This window comes from Hemicordylus capensis, chromosome 12 (genome assembly GCF_027244095.1).
Source record: "Hemicordylus capensis ecotype Gifberg chromosome 12, rHemCap1.1.pri, whole genome shotgun sequence".
Taxonomy (NCBI): domain Eukaryota; kingdom Metazoa; phylum Chordata; class Lepidosauria; order Squamata; family Cordylidae; genus Hemicordylus; species Hemicordylus capensis.
In genome coordinates this window covers 19,226,635-19,245,722 of record NC_069668.1, presented here as the reverse complement: position 1 = coordinate 19,245,722, position 19,088 = coordinate 19,226,635, and the positions used below count along the sequence as shown (strand labels likewise).

The 19,088-nt window shown below is 49.4% G+C and overlaps 1 protein-coding gene across 2 annotated transcripts in view; it reads right to left on the bottom strand.

Moving 5' to 3' along the window:
- The window catches only part of NLK (nemo like kinase), a 54,686-nt gene that overhangs the window by 6,000 nt on the left and 29,598 nt on the right, over positions 1 to 19,088 (bottom strand). For both annotated transcript variants that reach the window (XM_053275185.1, XM_053275184.1), the window contains exons 2-7: positions 15,776 to 15,905; positions 15,305 to 15,360; positions 8,100 to 8,206; positions 6,861 to 6,946; positions 6,014 to 6,223; positions 3,305 to 3,406 (exon numbers count right to left, since the gene is read on the bottom strand). In XM_053275185.1, the coding sequence (XP_053131160.1) occupies positions 3,305 to 3,406; positions 6,014 to 6,223; positions 6,861 to 6,946; positions 8,100 to 8,206; positions 15,305 to 15,360; positions 15,776 to 15,905 (691 nt within the window). The remainder of the gene's footprint in view (positions 1 to 3,304; positions 3,407 to 6,013; positions 6,224 to 6,860; positions 6,947 to 8,099; positions 8,207 to 15,304; positions 15,361 to 15,775; positions 15,906 to 19,088) is intronic.

Here is a 19,088-nt window from a genome sequence, read left to right as displayed (position 1 = left end):
TAATAGCAAGGGTTCAATGTGATGGTAGCTTTGCAGCATCTGGCAAGGGGTAGGGAATATTTCATCAGCCTACAAGAGATGCTCCCTGCGTGAGTCCTCTTTTAACTGCCATACAAATACGACAAATATTTATATGCCACTTTTCAACCCAAGTTCCCAAAGCAGTTTGCCTAGATATAAAGAAAGAAAGAAAACGGCTCCCTGTCCCCAAAGGGTTCCCAATCTAAAAAAGAAACATAAGGTAGACCCCAGCCACAGCCACTGGAGGAATGCTGTGCTGGGGATGGAGAGGGCCAGTTGCTCACCCCCTGCTGAATATAAGAGAATCCCCACTTTTAAAAGGTGCCTCTTTGCTCAGTTACCAGGGGACAGGCTAACTTACCTCCTTCTCGTGGGTGGTGGTGGGGGAAGCAATTCTGCTAGGGATGTGCACGAAATCCACTAGAACAGATTGGAATTTGCATCGAATTAGAAACCACTGAGGAGGTTTGATCGAAACGATTCAAATTTGCCCAAAGATCAAATTTGATTTAACTTTGGGTGAATTCAAACCGATTCAAGCGAATCTCCACACTATTCAATGGTTTTGAATTTGAAGCGATTCAAATTCGATTTGAGCAAATTCCGTGCACATCCTTAAATTCTGTATACAGAATCTATGTATGGTACAGGTATATTACCTGTACAGCGGGGAAGTGCATAAAGATTTATATCCTGTATTCAGGCTGCTCTAAGCCAGGCTCTATGAACCTCACAGCTCCAGGCAGCCGTGCAGTGGCTGTATAGACACAGCAGGCAAGAATCCTCGATTTCCCAGTGCACACTTGGGCCCCGCATAAGCAGGTATCTTACACACCGAACAGGCTAATAAATGGACAGCATGCCGCAGAGCTCCCAAGGGCTGAAAAAGGGCCAGTGAGTGGCCAGGAGAGCCATGAAAGGCATTCCTTAACTGCAGGAGCTGTTAGTGGAACCATTTCCTTCACTGGAAGTTTCCAATTAGATGTTGGAGAGTCAACTGCCCGGGAAGCCATAGCAGACTCTAGAGCTGCACGGGAGGTGGGACTAGAAGATCTTGAGGGTCCCTTCCAATAGTAGACATTCTACTGTTTCAAGAGATTCGAATACCAAGAACATTCCAGAAACACTCCCCTCCCCTCCCCTCCCCACCCCGTTCCTTGCTTCCCCAACTGTATTTACATATCTGGGGACTGATCTATTTTTCTACAATGGTTGGAGAAAGTGTTAGGCCTTCGCCTAAAAAAGGGGTCCCCCCCACCGCTTCCTTCAAAAGCTTGGGTAAGTTTTTAATCCCACAGTTCTCTGATTGATGGCCCTGTGTCTACGAAGTTCTAGCCCAACGCAGTTCACAGAGAACTGGAGAGCCCACAGTTAGTTCGTTTTTTTCCTGCACCGAAGAAACATCTCCACAGAAAGTGCTTAAGCGAGGTCGGAGGACACGCCCTTGATCTTCTTCACGTTGGACGAGTTTGTTTTTGTTCTTAAATGGCTTTTTACAAGCTGGGGACATTGCTGTCAGTTTCACACCGATCCAAACGAAACAAGGAAACCCTCCTCTGCGATGGCTGGTGTGAGAACTGTGTCTTCTACAGCTTTCCATGATGGGAGGCCACTGTGGCTGGGGGTGATGGGAATTGTAGTCCAGCAACATCTGGGGACCCAGAGTTGGGCACCCCTGCTCTAGAACAAGGCAACTGATGTGCTACAGGGCCACAAGTCACTGTTGGGTCTCCAAGCATCGCACAGAGTTGCCTGTCATCTTTTCTAGAGATATCCAGGCGCAGATGGCAAGAGAAAAATCAAGGCTAAGTGGCTTGAGGGAGTAATTGGATTGCATCTCATTTAGCTGGAGTGGGGTGTTCAGTTGCCAGCTAGCATGACTTCGACTGCCTTTTCGGGAGAGGGCCTTTTCAGTGGGGGCGCCCTGTTTATGGAATCGCCTCCCCAGTGAAGTTTGCCAGGCTTCATCACTTTGTCCTTTGAGGCATCAGGCGGAGACCTTTGATCTGAATTTTAAAAGAACTGTCTTTTAAAATGTAAAAGAAATGTCTCCCCCTTTTTTGGGTTGTTATAAGTTAATGTGTTGTGTGTTTATCATCTCATGTTTTAATGTTGCGCTGTAAGCTGCCCAGATAACTATTTCTTATGGGGCAGCTAACAAATAAACTTTATTAATTATTATTGTTATTATTAATTGTTACCACCATCAGCACCACACCTGGCAGATCTCAGGCCAACGAGCCCCATATGCCAAATTTTATACCACGCTTCCCCCATCAATGGCTTGCCAGTCCCCCATAGGCCCCCACATGCCCCGGCAGCCTGAAAACCAACACACTGCAACAAACACCACATCGAACAAGACCAGCAGCCCCTGACTGGCCACTCAAGTCCGGTGTGACAGAGAGAGCCCAGGCCTAGGGTCTGAGGGCACTGGGAAGCAGCAGGCTTGCTAAAGCCCGCCTGTGGCCCCCTGGAGTTGTGCGGTGTCGTTTTTAAATGAGAAAAAGGTGAGATAATTCACAAGTTCTGCTTCGCCCGATGTTTCTATGCACACAATTTCCAGGCTGACAACAGAGAGGCCCAAGAAGCCCAAGAGGAAGATCGGTGCCTCCAGCGGTTTCTCTGTCCGATTCCCCTACCAGAGTGTCTGGCCATCCTGAAAGGGCCCTGCTAGAGCCAGCCTGGATAGGTGCACAGCCCAGTCTTGCCTTGTGAGGCAAGGCGACAGCATCTGGGGCTTTTTCGTCTGGAAAAAGAGGAGACTACAGACATGATCTAAGGCTGTGTAACATTATGCAGAGGGGAGAGAGAGTGGACAGAGAGAAAGATGCATCCCTCGCTCACAACTCTAGAACCAGAGGTCATCCCGTGAAACGGATGGCCGGGACATTTCGGACCAAAATAAGGAAGTCCTTTTCCACACAGTGCACAATTAATCTAAGGAATTCTCTGCCATGGGATGTGGTGACGGCCACTAGCTTGGAGGGCTTTACGAGGGGTTTAGATCAATTCATGGAGGAGAGGTCTATCCATGGCTGCTACTTTTGATGGCTGTAGGCTCTGAATCCCAGTTGCAGGGGAGCCACAGCAGCAGGAGAGAGGGGGCATGCACAGCCCTCTGGCCTGTGGGCTCCCCAGAAGCACCTGGTGGGCCAGTGTGGGAAAGAGGAGGCTGGACTCGATGGGCCTCCTTGGGCCTGACCCAGCAGGGCTGTTCTTACGCTTGCAGAATGTGACCAGCTGCAGAAATGCAGAGCGGCTCGCCCCGCACCAGACCCACCTGTTTATGAGGACCCCTGAGAATGTGTGCCTTGGCGCCTTCACAAGCCGTCCTCATTGCTTCCAGCGATGGCGTTCCCAACAGGTCTGTGATCAAATCCAACTGCGGAAGACAAACGGAGGACGGCGACTCACTCTCGCGGCCGATCTGGGGAGACTCGGCCTCAATAACCACACCCACCCACCCTCCAACGTGCTACTTGGCCAAAGGAGGTAGTGGCGGGTGTGTGCGTGTGTGTTGGGAGTTGTAGTCCAACATCTGGGGAACCAAGTCTGAGAACGCTGGGTCTAATTCAATTCCTCTCCCACCCCTCCTCAATTTCTGGTCAGTAATGCACAAGCGCCACCTGGCTCAGAGATAAACCGAGTTACTTCCCCTCATGCAAAACAAATTGGGAAGTAAAAGAGAAGCCTGGTCTCCACAGGAGGGCCATTCTCTGATAATGGAACCAAGGATAACAGGGGTTGATTCAATGGGATGGGGGGGGGCGGTTAGGCTCCTAGAGGCATGGAAAGTGGCAAAAAGCGTGAAAAAGGGCCATAAAAACAGGAAAAGGGCCCTACTATGTTCTGCGGGTCTCCAGGTGTCCAGCAACGCCCCTCAAAACTCCCAATTGTGGCATTTTCATGCAAAAAGGAAATCACATTTTGTGTTTTTGTTTTTGACAAATGAGCCACAAAATGGCTCTTCTCTTGAAAATGGTGACAGGAAATGACCTCAGAAGTCATTTCTGGCCTCCCCAAACCCACTGAATTAACGCTTTGTTGACCCCCGCCCCCCACATATGCTGAGGTCGACCGTGGGTGTCAGGTCCATGAATCGGAGCCAATCCAATCGGAGGCTGCTGCCGGTCAGCAGAGACAATCCTGGGCTCAACAGAGCAATAGTCTGACTCAGGAGAAGGCAGATTCCCAGATTCCCCAGATCTTTTCTCCTTAGGATGGAGTGCTGGTCTTGTGGCAGCGAGCATGAATGGTCCCCTGAGCTAAGCAGGGTTTGCCCTGGTTTGCATTTGAATGGGAGACTACACGTGAGCATTGTAAGATAGTCCTAGTTCCCTCCCTGGCAGCATCTCCCAGATGAGAGAGACTCCTGCCTGTAGCCTTGGAGAAGCCGCTGCCAGTCTGGGAAGACCATCCTGAGCGAGATGGATCAAGAGTCTGACGCAATAGCAGGCCGCTTCCTGCGCAGGTTGTGGAAATGAAGAAAGAGGACTGCTTCACCCATATTCTCGTTTCAGAGGGCTGAAATCCATCTGGGGAGCACTCCCTGCTTTTATTCACAAGAGCTATCTAATTATTAGGACACCTTGTCAGAAGAGCACACCGCTAACCCTGAGAATCCACAGAGCCACGGCACGGCTTGCTTCCCCTAATTTGGGAAAAACCGTTCTTGATTGGAGCACATTTGCACTCTAACAATCCACAGCAAATGACTGCTTAGGCTCCAGAGACGACGGCTTACAGTAAAAATAAGCATGCTTTAAATAGTCTCCGCTAGAAGTCTGTGACATTTCTCCCTTCTCCTAAACAGAGATGAATATTCGTAGAGAAGACTTCAGAATATTTCACTTTTCCTGCTAATCATCATTCTTCTTTTTCTTTTTTAAAGGCACTTTAAATTTGCTAACGCTCAACCACCCACATTTGTCCTCACAACTCCTGGACAAGATGGGCTGCCTTGGGCAAGCTTCTCTCTCAACCTCCGTTCCCCATCTGTCGGAGAGGAAGGATGACAATCTACCTCCCAAGGTTGCTGGGAGCATGAGTCAGAGAAGCGGCAACCTTCTTCGTTCCAAGCTAGAGGTAGCGGCCAAGATAAAAAGAAAGGGCCATGGCTGCTAAGGCCCAGCATGCCAGAGTTCACAAGGCCACTGAGGATGAGGCTGCTTTGGGAAGAGCCCCTGCCTGCTTGCAAGCAGAAGGTCCCAAGTTCCCTCCCTGGCGGCATCTCCAACGAGATAGGGCTGAGAGAGACTCCTGCCTGCAACCCTGGAGAAGCCGCTGCCCGTCTGTGTAGACAATCCTGAGCTAGATGGACCAAGGGTCTGACTCAGCAGAAGGCAGCTTCCTATGCTGATCACTTGTGGAACTAATTAGGAGCTGAAGAGATGAGGAAAACCACCCCAGGGTGGGAAGCTTGGAGACCTCGGCTTGGCTTTCAAGAACAACCCAGCGGCTGTCTGGAATGACATTCCCCAGATCACAGATTTTTAGGGAGAAATAATTGGTGGAACGGCCCAAGATGGATCTGGATCAAAACTGCAGCAGAGATTTGAGTGGCAGCAAAGTCTATCGCCGCTGCTCGGACAGAGAACAAAGCTGGGGGCCAAAGTGGGGCCAGAGCTGCTCTTGTGTTTGCGAACATGAATTGTCCCCTTTGCTAAGCAGAGTCTGCCTTGCTTTGCATTTGAATGGGAGACAACATGTAAACCCCGTATTCCCATTAGAGGGTGGGGCTGCTCTGGGAAGAGCCCCTGTCTGCTTGCATACAGAAGGTACCAAGTTCTCGCCCTGGCAACATCTCCAGGTAGGGCTGAGAGACGCTGCCCGTCTGTGCAGACGGTACTGAGCTAGATGGACCAAGGGTCTGACTCCGTAGAAGGCAGCTTCCTATGAGCCACACAGTTCAGTTCCACTGACGGGAAGATTCAGAGGGCCAACCCATGACCTTGAGCCCATACGACACGGAAGCGAAATGCCTTTGTACCTGCTGAATGGGGCTTTGCGCTTGGAACAAGATCCTCCGGCCCAGCAGTTCAGCAAAGATGCAGCCCACAGACCAGATGTCGATGGCGTTGCTGTAGTGACGGCTGCCCATCAGGATTTCCGGAGCCCGATAATACTGAGTGACAACTTCCTGAGTCATGTGGCGAGATTCATCTGGTTCCTCCACCCTGGCCAATCCAAAATCACAGATCTGAAAGAGAGAGTGAGAGCTCTTGGTACATTTGTAGGCAGTAGACAGGAAAAACGCTGCTGTCTTGGGTCTAGCTCAGAGATTCATTTGCTTACATCAAACACAGTCTTCTGAGTATCAGGAGCCTGTGTAGTGTAGCAGCTGGACTGATAGGCTATGACTGGGGAGACCCGAGTTCAAATCCCCACTCAGCCACGAAACCCACGGGGCAACCCTGAGCCAGTCACGTCTCTCTCGGCCTGGCCTACCTCATGGGGTGGTTGAGGAGAGAAACATAACCACGCACACTGCTCTTGGAGCTCCTTGGAGAAAGAGCAGGATATAAACGCATGCCGGTTTCAGATTGCAATAAAAGATTTGATCTGGTATCAAGGTAATAATAAATAAAATAAAATAACTCTGTTTGGGGCCAGAGTCTCAAGACTGGTGGTGCTCATCACCGCACACACGAGAGAGCCGAGCACAGATGCAGATGGATACACGTATGATTGGTCCCATATCGGCCGTCCCCCTCCCTGCCAAAGGGGGGAGCGAGGAAGTGGAGATGTTGGGTCTGGTAATGGCACGGCAATCCGCAGACTTTGATACTGTAGGCTACAGTGGAATATGCTTTATAGAGGGGAGGGAGGGGACGCACCTTAAGCACACAGTTGCTGTTCACAAGTAGGTTTCCTGGTTTAATGTCTCGATGCAAAATACCAGCCGAGTGTAGGTATTTCAGACCTGCCAACCAAAACCAAAAGCGTAAGGTCAGAAGATGGGCATTTTTTTTGCACAGTGAGGCAAGGGGTGTGTGACTGGAGGAGGCACCAAAAGGCTGTGCCTCCTCAACTTGGGCGCCCCAGCGGTTTCCGGACTACAACTCCCACCATCCCCAGCCACCGTGGCCCATCGCCAGGGATTATGGGAGTTGTAGGCCAACATCTGCTGGAGGGGCCAAAGCGGAGCAGCCGTGACCTACAGGTAGGCGTGAGCCGAAGTGGCACTCTAGGAACAGGACACGATTGGTGGCACGTCCTCCAGGGATGCCCGGCGGCTGCTCTCTTTGCTCTTGCCTCAGGATGGACCAAGTGACCAAGCCGGGCAAGCGATGCCGATTGCAAAGGTCTGAATGCGCAGGGGCCGTGCTCAGGAGCACCAGCATTTGCCAGAGCTTTGTCAAGGCCTTTTTATGGGGGTGTGGAAAGCAGTCCCCTTCCTGCTTCCAAAGGCTCTTGGAGGGCCTTATCTTCAAGGCCACAGAGGGCTGGACAGTTCTCTCTTGGCCTGTCACCTGCTTGGAGGAGGCGGGGACCCACCTCCAGGAAAGGCAGCCCTTCCCACACATTAGCCTTCGTCTCCCAGCACGGGCCGTTCCTTTCGCATTCAGCCCCTCGCTTGCTTCTGAAGGCCTTTGGTTTGGAAACACAAGGTCACGGGCCTCCGGAGGCAGGATCAAAGCACTGCTAGCAGACTGGCCACAGGTGCGGCAAGCTAAAACAAATCAGCATCTACCCTACTTGAGTCCAAGCAGTGGGGAGGTGGGGTGTGTGTGTGTGTGGAGGGGCGTTCTGCAACCTTTCGGGCAGAATACATAGGTCTGGAGAGAAAAATCAATTCAATTTTATTTCTCCTTCAAAACACACATCCCAGTTTTATAAAAACTGTGGTTGAACTTTTCAACAACTTTAAAAAGTCATCAAAATAAAATTTAAAAGGATCATTGCAAACTTTATTCATGATTGTCAAGTTTAAATCTCAGGTGACATTTTAAATTTTTGAATGGAGAATTCATGGGGAATGAACTTAAAACATTCACACAGAAAATTCTGAGCCGGGAATAAACCTGAAAGTACATACACATTTATCCTACATGGGTGGGGAACAACTGAGTTACCTCTCAAAATCTGGTAAAGAAAAACTTTGACATGATCCGAGCTGAGCGGCTGAGGAGAGACGATAATCTTATGGAGGTCGCTCTGCATCAACTCGGTGACAACGTACCTGGGTTGCGTTCGTTAAGGGAAACACACATCATTTCGGGACTTACGTGGCTTCGCAACTTGGTACGAGACAAATCCACACCACCCCTTTCCACGTCTATCATTAACGGACGTACACACCCAGCAACTGGGGGCCTGGGCAGCTGTTTCCAGCCAGCGTGAGCACCCAGAGCAGAGGGGCTGCCTGGCCTTCCCAGAGGGACACTTCAGAGCGCCCCTGGCTGGGTGGGCAAAGCAGCACCTTCGCGGGTCTCGGAGACCTGCCATGGGGTCTTCACATGCTTCCCTAAAAGCACAGGGAAACGGCAAATTCTCTATTTTGAAATTTGTTATTCAGAGGGTTTGGGGTTTTTTTAAACCCATGCGGCAAACCTGTTTCTCTCTGTTCTTATATCCGGGAACATCCCTGCCTGTGACCTTCACTCTTCTGCCCTCAGCTGTCCAAACACCTTCTGCTCTCTCAAGCAACTCTGCCCTTTCGCCCTTAGGAAGATAGGAAGCTACCATCTACTACGGAGTCAATCCCTTGGTCCATCTAGCTCAGTACTGTCCACACAGACTGGCAGCGGCTTCTCCAAGGTTGCAGGCAGGAGTCTCTCTCAGCCTTCTCTTGGGGATGCTGCCAGGGAGGGAACGTGGAACCTAGATGCTCTTCCCAGAGCGACCCCATTATCCCCTATGGGGAAGATCTTCCAGTGCTCACACTTCTAGTCTCCCATTCATATGCAACCAGGGAGGACCCTGCTTAGCTAAGGGGGCAAGTCATGCTGGCTACCCCCCAGACCAGCTCTCCTCTCCCGCTCAGCACACGTACACGGCATGAGCAGTGTGTCGGGATCCCGGCTTGCTCCTCCTTTTGCAGCTGGATGTTGCCATTGCACTGTTACTGACGTGAGTCGTGGCCCTCGGAGCTGCTTTGGACATGTCCAGCTCTTGCATTTTTAAAAAGAGCGGCCTCGTGCACCTCTTCCTCCTAATGGCCTTCTGTGCAACCCGGAAGCTTTTCTCCCACCCAGTGTGGCCTCACCTAATGAAGCCTGCATAACGTCCCCGCCATACCATTTTACACTCCGCAGACTGGAGTCATTTCACCACATCCAGGAAGCGCCTCCCTTTTTTCTACTCCAGATCCACCCTCAAGAAGAGCCGCAGCGGCAGCGGCAACGGCAGCGGCAGCCACCACCACCACAGCAGCTCTTGCGGTTCCTCATCAGGTACGGCCCTCCCAAGATCTCCAAATTCCTTATCATGGACCTCCAAGGCAAGCTGCCGTTTTGTACCCAGAGTTCTGCCTGCAGCAGAAGGGGGCACCAAGCCAGCAATGCCACAGGAACGATCTTGGCAAAGCTGGAGCTCAGAGCACAGAGCCGCTGGAGAAGGCCCACCCCACCCGTGCCCACATCGTGGGTCTTTCCCCTCTCTTAGAGACAGATTTCCCCCATACCCAGCTTAAAAAAGACTTTAAAAGTGTCCCGCCGCCCTCCGCCCACTTCAAGAACCCCCAACTGCAGTGCTCAGCACTTTACCGCGGTACCAATTTCCTTGTCTGGCTCTCTCACCTAAATCCTCCTCAACCTCAATCCCAAGCATAATATCTCCCAGATGTCTCCACTAGTTGCCATGCCAACTAAAGCAGATTAAATTAAAGAAGGGGCCTGGAATGGCACCTGCACCGCTCCAGGTCTGCTGTGCATCACACACACACACACACACACACACACACACACACACACACACACCACGCTTTCGCGAAGGGCTCAGAGGTGCTATTAGCCAGAACAGCATCTATCCAGCGGCTGTCTCTGGATAACGCAACAAAGGCCTCTCAACAAGGACCGAAGCAGGACTCCCTTGGCATACCCTTTTCGCTGGCACCCAGCTGGGGCAATGCCATTTCTCCCCCCCCCCCCGGGGCCGGGAATTCTGGTTCCCGCCTGCCCCCTTTCCTTATAGCTCAGGTTCGAGCCGGCTGAAAAACAAGCACGCTGTGTTTCCATATTGAACGTTGGTCCACACACACAGCATGGCCGGAGGGAAAGAAAGTTGCTTCGGAGCGGCAATCTCTCCCCCCCACTGAACAGCACTTGGAGGGAAGAGAATGCTGCTGACAGCCATAATTAGCAGAGAAGCCACATAAACTTAGGAGCTCGAAACAGAGCAGTTTATTTTGGAGCAGTCATCGAGGCACAGAGCCGGGGACAAGAGAAGGTCCTTAATTTGTGCTGACGGAGGGACTTGTCGAAGTTAACCGATTCTGCCACACTGACGGGGAAACCAAAAGAGCTGGGAAGTTCAGAGAAATCTCTCCCCGAGTCTTCTGCTGGGAACTGCCCGGGCAGCTAAGGCAAGGGGGCAGACAAGCGAGCAGGCACAACCAGATCCACGGCAGGTCAGCGGCCCCAAATCCTAGTGCAAGTCTCCAGCCGAACCCAGCGGCCAATTCCAACCTCCTCGCTCACTGCCAGACTCCCCGCAAAGCACTCGCCATTTCGACAGCCTGTGAGTAGGGAGAGGTCTCCTGCCAAAAAGCCATTAGGAGCCACTGGCCCCCAGTAGGGTCCCAGCCACACAGAAGCCCAGCACACCTTTCCCTAGCACAGGTGTTCTCAGTCCCCAGATGGGGGTTGTGCTCCCACCACCTCTGGGGACCCACGCCTGAGAAACTCCAAGCGGCATCCACTTGAGGAGTCTCTAATTTCAGCTGCAGTAGAAAAGCACTTCTGCAGCGGACTTCTCAGGACTGGGTTACCAGAGAGAGAGAAGAGCGCCTTGCCCCCATGTCCCAACCCAGACCTTAAGATCTTCTTCAGAGGCCCTCCTCCGAGGGCTCCTGCCCAACAAGGTGAGGTGGGCGGCTGCCAGGGAGAGGGCCTTTTCGGTGGCAGCACCCCGTTCGTGGAACAGCCGCCCCAGAGAGGTTCACCTGGCTTCATCACTTTGTTCTTTTAGACGCCAGGTGAAGACCTTTTCGTTCACCTAGGCCTTTTGGATTTTGACTCTCAAATCTGATTTTTAACTGATTTTAGACGCTTTTAAATGGCTTTATATTGTATTTTGTTTTTCTCCCCCTCTTTGGGTCTGTTATGATTGATCACTATTATTATTACTATTATAAGGAAACATTAGGGCAGGGCCTGGGTCCCAGATCTTCTTAGAATACACTTTATGAAAAGTTTGTGTGTTTGTTTATTAAACATTTCTTGTATAACGCCTCCTCCCAAGACTCTAGGTGGAAAACAATAGCAACAGCAATAATTGAAGGGGAAATTAAAGGGCAAAAGGCTAGTGCAAAAGGTAGGTCTTGAGAAGGGCCTTAAAAGCCACTATGGAGGAAGCAGAACAAATGGGGGGGGGGGCTGCTCCAAAGAAACGAGCGACAGCCGTGACCAGCGGGAAGCGACACGCTTTCGAAATGGGTTGCAGGCCACCCCGGCAGTTGGTGAGGAGTTTAGGCGTATCACAGAGCTGGAGGGTACATCAAAGCTCAAGAACTAGGGAGCTGGGCGATGCAGCGAGCTGGACCCCTGCCCAGAAGCTTTTCGTGCTGCTTGGCAATGCCGATGGCGTGGGGCGGAGGGGGGGGTGAACCTGGGAAGCAGGAGAATGAGGAGGCCAAATACAGCTTCTGCAACCGGGCAAGGCCAGGTGCTAGAGATCAGGCACTCAGGGCTCCTCCGTAGAGGGAGGTGGGACGCAAACCAGCGGAAGGTAATGGGATCTCTGCTTCCAACAGAAGCATTTTTGTTTTTAAAAAGAGAGAAAATGGCGGGGGGGGGAGAGAAACAAAGCACCATCATTCCCAAAGATAAAAATTTATCGCAACACGCCACACTTGCCTGGATTTTTAAAAACTGCCTCTTTATGAAACGTAAGGTGGCCCCAAGCTGTTTGGGCCTAAGCAAGCTTGTCACTGGCATTTAGGAACACAGGAAACTGCCTTGTATACTGAGTCAGATGCTTGGTCCATCTAGCTCAGTATTGTCTTCAGAGACTGGCAGCGGCTTCTCCCAGGTTGCAGGCAGGAGTCTCTCTCTCAGCCCTCTCTTGGAGACGCTGCCAGGGAGGGAACCTGGAACCATCTGCATGCTGTGAAAGGGCTCAACCACTGAACAATGGCTCCATCCCCAAACACACAGGCTGACGAAGAGCTTAAAAACATAAGAACAGCCCTGCTGGGTCAGGCCCAAGGAGACCCATCTAGTCCAGCATCCTGTTTCACACAGGGGCCCACCAGATGCCTCTCGGGAGCCCACAGGCTGGTAGGCCATCCTGGGCAGATGTTTCGTGGCGTCTCTCAAGGTCCCAGCCCCCACCCCTTCCAAAGCTCTCCGCTTCACCACCCCTTGGTCTCACCACTTCTTCTCTCTTCCCCTGCCACCCTACTCAGGTCCTCCCTTCACTCCAAATAATTGCATCTCCGACACCCGTCTCTTTCCACTGACAAATTCAGACACTGTGCGGAACCAATATGCAATTTAATGCATACAGTATTGCGCTTGGAATTGACTAACTGCATTACTGAGAGTGTGAAAATGTAAGGAACTAAGAAGTTACCACAGACTTAATACACGGGAGTGGCTAAGAACAGGCAACTGGTCGTACGACAGAAAGCCATTGGCTTCTGGCCCTCGACCAGCAAGGAAATTCAATCTATTACATTTTCTGTTATAAAAAATTGTTTATACAAGCTCTGGGGCAACGCAAGGCGTTTCTTGTGAAGCCAAAGCCGCACTGCTACAGCTCATTACTATCAAACAGGTTAAGCACAACAGCTTCTTAAGAAGTGGCGGAGAGTCCCACTAGGAAGATCTCAGATTCTGGTCCTTCACGGCTAATGCAGCTTAGACCCGCAAAGCCGGCCCTCAAAGAACGGGTTAAAAAGCAAAGGATATTTGGATATCCAAAAACAATATGGTATTTTTAGCAGGGATCAATAAGACCACATTTCCAGAAGTACTGCAGCGCCTACACCGTTTTACAGAGAAATTCATCAAGTGGAATTGCATTAAAGTGAACGGGCAACATATCCCAGGAAGATTTAAGGTGAGGAGGGGAATGCAATTCCTTCCACATGTTGAGGGCTGAAGTCACTTCTCTCTCTCAGCCTAGCCTACTTCACATGGCTGTTGTGAAAAAGAAACTTAAGTATGTAGTACACCGCTCTGGGCTCCTTGGAGGAAGAGTGGGATATAAATGTAATAATAATTAATAATAATGAGGGTTTATTCCTGTGGTGATCATCATTTTTATTTATTTTATTTAACATATTTCTATACCGCCCAAAAATTGCATCTCGGGGCGGTTTACTCGGTTTGATTTAAAGGTTTAAAATCATTTAAACATTGAAATCATTTAAAACCCAACATTGAAAATATTACAACTATAAATCTAATTAAAAGCCTGGGGATGTCATGTGGAATTCTTGAGAACCTTAAGCATACACTGGGCACTACAAATGCCCAGCAGCCATAGAAACCTGGGCTGTATGTCTGTACATATGTAAGTAGAGAAGTTTGATTGTCTCTGCATGGCATTTTCCACCCAAGGCCATGATCAGACGCTGCTGTACACCAACGATTAGATCACAGTGAGGAGATTTATTTATTTAAAATATTTATACCCCACCCCTCCAGTGCACTTCTGTAGGGATATACCCGATATTATCCCCAATTCGATTCGAATTAGAATAAAAGCTGAACCACTGAACAGAATGGAGATTCATTCAAAACAAATTTGGGCAAATTTGATTCAACTCAATTCGAATTTGGGCCAAACAAGGCCCTTTCAAATGTCTTGCAGCAATTATCTTTTTACCTGCTCTAATGTTTTAAGTCAGCTCTAAATATAGCAAGTGATTAGCCGGATGAGTCTAGGCAGACTGTTGCTCTTAAGATCTTTAGATCTGTCAGCTGGTAAACTCCTGAACGAAGAGGCACAAAAACAATTCTTAGTTAAATCACTGCCCTTGGCGCCACATATTTCAATGACATTCTCCTTGAATTCACACAAGGAATATTAGTAAGCTAAAACTTACAAAAAGGCATTAAAACATCACAAAATGGGGAGGGGGAGAGAGAATTGTAGCTCTCATTTTTCAGTCACTCAGGAGCTTTTCACTTGAGGTGGTGGGGACCGAGCCTGCACGAGCAAACCTTTCCACGTTGCAATTGACAAGCCTCTGAAAGTGAGGGTTTGATTGTACCTCTATGAACCGAATGGTGCAGCAGGGAAGTAACTTGCCTAGGGAGCAAGAGGTTGCTGGTTCGAATCCCCGCTGGTATGTTTCGCAGACTATGGGAAACACCTATATTGGGCAGCAGCGAGATAGGAAGGTGCTGAAAGGCATCATCATCTCACACTGCATGGGAGGAGGCACTGGTCAACCCCTCCTGTATGCTACCCAAGACAAACTCGGGGCTCTGTGGTTGCCAGGAGTTGACACGGACTCGACAGCACAACTTTTCAAAACTAAACATTTCAGATACAGCGTTGAGGGTCAAACCTGCAGTTGTTGGGGGCTTTTGTGTTGTTGTTTTTAAAGACCTTGAACAATGGTAGGGGGAAGCGGGAGAGAGGATTACGTGGATCACAGGAGGACAGTGGCATGTGGGGGCAGGAAGCAAGGCTGTGCTTTTCCACCACCACCACTGTTCCCCCCCCCATTCATGCTCCCCATTGCTATTTGTCCCATAAAGGGGGGGGACGACACCAGGGCTAACCTCCCCTCCTCTGCCTCAGCGCGGTGGTCCTGATCCAATTCAGGCGTCCCCGCAGCTGCTATCCTTGGCAAACGACTGGTTCAGGGTTGCCACATTGCAAAAACCTTTGCAACCCTTTCCTACCACTTTCCAGAAAACAAGCATGAAAAAAACAACCCAACGCATAAGCCATCCATTCCCTCAGCTGTTCTGAAGGGGACCACCAATACCACCCCGAACCCTTCCGAACCCCCAAAGGGCAACCCAACAGCATGCCATATGGGCTGCAGCAGATGTCCGAAAGCTCAAAGGTGAGACGTTCAAACCTAGCAGGCACCTCTGCAAACTGGAGTCAGTCACCCCAACCTCCATCAAGGTGGTTTGTTTAATGTTTAGGATACATTTCTTCAAAGTAGTCAATGTGCGGTGGCTGGAGGATGTCGAGAGCAGAGAGTACCTAAGGAGACAGAGAAGGAGGGCGATTTGATTACCAAGCACGGACGAGCAAGCCTCCCTTGAGGGCGGGAGAGGACTTCAGAAATCAAAGCTAAGGCTTTCTTTCCAACGCAGAGCGGCGGCTGCAAAGCAAGGAGTTAACCCCACGCACAGGAAAGCGACTCCAGCTGTTTCATCCAAAGTGAATTAGTTGAGAAGTGAGGCTTCAGGAGCAGGCTTCGGTGGCAATGAAACAAGCCGCACACTTGCCAGCTGCCAACAGCTTCTCCGCCTGCCTTGGATGGGGATGCCTGCACCCTTCATCGGAAGGAAGCCTCCAAGGCAAAGCAAAGCAGGCTCCTGAGTAAGCCAAACTGGGAAAGCCTCCGACTGGGCGGCAGGTAACGTTTATGAAAAGCCAGTCCTAGGCTACTTACATTGTCATGCTTGAAAAAACACAACATCTTCAGTTCACGGAAGACCCTTTTGCAAGAGACCAGATTTTGGAAGACGTTGGGCATCTTTTTGAGTGCAACTCTCTTTCCATCTCGCGGATCTGTTACTGACCTGAAAGAAGAAGAGGAGGAAGGGGTAAGCGTCAAACCGGCTTTCAAATATGCTCCCCGTACCCACCCCAATGAACAAAACATTTCCAAGCAAACAAAAAACCCCGAACAAGGCATTTTATCCAGTCTATTCACAGTGAATTCCAACTGTAAGTGTATTAGGGTGCCTCATGTTATGCATCCACCAGATTACGGTGTGCTCCGGTACTCAGAGCATATTAGCAAAGTGTTCACCTCTACTGTACTATGAATGCTGTTTGATGTCCGATCAATAAATGGCACTATCCAATTACTTCCTTTTTCCTTCCCTTTAATTACTCAATTAGTTCCAGGACACCTTGCCCATTACAAGCCTTGCCAATATTAAATTGCTGCAAGTACATAGCTTTTCAACGTTCCTTGCGCACCAAGTACAAGATTAATTTGTATGGAGCTACTGGAGGGTGGGTGGTGGGTGGGTAGTATTCCCTTTGCACTGGATTCGACCAGAGGTTATCAAACTTGGGTCCCCAGATGCTGCGGGACGATAACTCCCATCACCCCAAAGGCTGTTAAGAACCTAAGAACAGCCCTGCTGGGTCAGGCACCATTATTTATTATAGTGTATTATTTATACCCTGCCCCTCCAGTGCAATACTGCTTGGGGTGACTCAACAATAACCAAACAACATTCCAAGTTCCCCAACAAAGCAATAGCCCATTTCAGCCCAAGGAAGAAAGATGACATCTCTGACTCCCCAACCTGGAATATTTCCTACTTGTGAGAAACCTGTCTGTACATTCTACTACTACAGATATTTATATACCACTCTTCAACCCAAGTTCTCAAAGCGGTTTACAGAGAACTTTAACTTTTAACTTTTAATTGTTGAAATGTTTTAATCTTTTTGTTGGTTGTTTTACTCTCTTGAAAACCGCCCAGAGAACTTGTGCTTTGGGCGGTATTAAAATACGTTAAATAGATAGATAAACAGATGGATAAGACGGCCCCCCGTCCCCAAAGGGCTTACAATCTAAAAAGGAAACACAAGGCAGACCCCAGCCACAGCCACTGGAGGGATGCTGCGCTGCTGGGGACAGATAGGGCCAGTTGCTCTCCCCCTGCTAAACAGAAGAGAATCACCACTTTAAAGGGTGTCTCTTTGCTCAGTTAGCAGGGCTTATGCCATTCTGTTACGGCAGCTCTGCATTTCGACACAGAACGGTTACACCCTACCCCTGAGCGTTTCCATATTCAACCATGCCTATTCAGAAGATCACTTTCCAAAAAGAATCTGACTCCCATTCTAACTCGGGAGCACATGCTCACATCGGAAAGGCTCACGGGAGCACTGCTCTGACACACACACCCCTCCTGCTGGGCTGCGATTTGTCAATACGGCAAGGTTAAAACAAAAACCACCAAGCAGTATTTCATTTAATTATTCATACCAAGAGCAGCCAAGCTTGTAGCTGGTAGCAATATAACTCTAACGCATGTGAACGGCGGTGCAGTAATTTCACGCCATGTTGAGTTTGTTCCCTCTTAACTCAGGGCACCAGCTGCTCGGGTTCAGCACAAACCGTACCAGAACGCAGAGATAAGTGCGGAGCCAGTGACACAGGAATGCTTTTATTTTCTTTGGGACTGAAAAGGCTGGCTGGGCCCAGCTCTTCTGCTGCTTATCCCTCTCCAGACGAGCTAATGAGTTACAGGCAGTCAAGATAACAGCCAGCTCCAACCCGACGCCACCTTCCGTCACCTCGGTTGTCAAGGAGGTCGTTCTCAGCAGGCTGAGCTGGGCTTTTTAGAGATATTTAACGTATTAAACTTCTACATCATTAACAGGAGCTTTAGACAATTTACAAAATCCGACTGAGGTCTTTATTACAGGTTGAAAGGAGTTAGTATTGGGTGTGTGTGTGTGTGATATGATATATATACAAATAATGACAACTCTAATTTGCAGACCAGAGGGACCAAAACACACCACGACACTTGAAAGGGTAATTGGTGTACAAGGGCATGTGCTTGTTGTAGGCAACAGGTTACATCCTAGAGCCGTATTTAGATATTTATTCATTTATCATCTTCACAGACCGCCTGGTAAACGTATCTCTAGGCGGTGCACACAATTTAACACACCACAATGGATAGTTATATACCGCTCTTCAACAAAAGCTGCCAAAGCGGCTTACAAAGAGAGAAATACAAATAAATTAAAAAGAGTAAAAACAATTTCACAGAATAAAAAACACAAAACAAAAAATTAATTTCAGTTAAAAGTATACACAGGTGTGTCCTGAAGGTCTTTTAAAAAGCAATTAGAGATGGAGAAGCTCTTATTTTGTTGTAATAATAATAATAATACATCTTATTATGTAATAATAATAATTTTGACGGGGAGTGCATTCCAAAGCCCTCGGGCAGCCCCAGAGAAGGCCCAGTCCTGAGTCGCCACCAAATGAGCCGGTGGCAACCGTAACTGGCTTATCTTAATAGGTGTCAGGGTTCATGACAAAGGAGGAACCTAAGAACATAGGAAGCTGCCCTATACTGAGTCAGACCCTTGGTCCATCTAGCTCAGTATTGTCTACCCAGACTGGCAGTGGCTTCTCCCAGGTTGCAGGCAGGAGTCTCTCTCTGAGCCCTATCTTGGGAACTGGGGACCTTCTGCTCTTCCCAGAGTGGCCCCATCATCCCCTCAAGGGAATCTCTTCCAGTGCTCACACATCAAGTCTCCCATTCAGATGCAAGCAGGGCGGACCCTGCTTAGCTCAGGGGACCAGTCATGCTTGCTACCTCAAGACCAGCTCTCCTCTCCGGAGGAGGTGCTCTCTTAAATGCTACATGTGTTGTACATGCATCAAGTGTACTATTTTGCCACTTTGGCACTGCGCTCTTCTCTGCAGCATCCAGGATTATTTTCCCAGTCACTCTCTGATTGCCGGACACAGCTAAACTTCTCATTGATGAGCCTGGGCAATTTTGGCAGTGACTAGACTCAACACCTCTCCTAAAGCAAGCCTTTAACACCCCAAGTCTGCTCTCACAACATGCGAGGGCAACGATTCAGATTTCTTCTAACTGTTGTCTGAAGGATTACTTCCATAATCGGAGATCAGCCTCTGAGCATATGAGCAAATTCACCACTTATTAAGAAACTACTCTGCACAATGGTTGTGATATTTTCAACACTTTGTC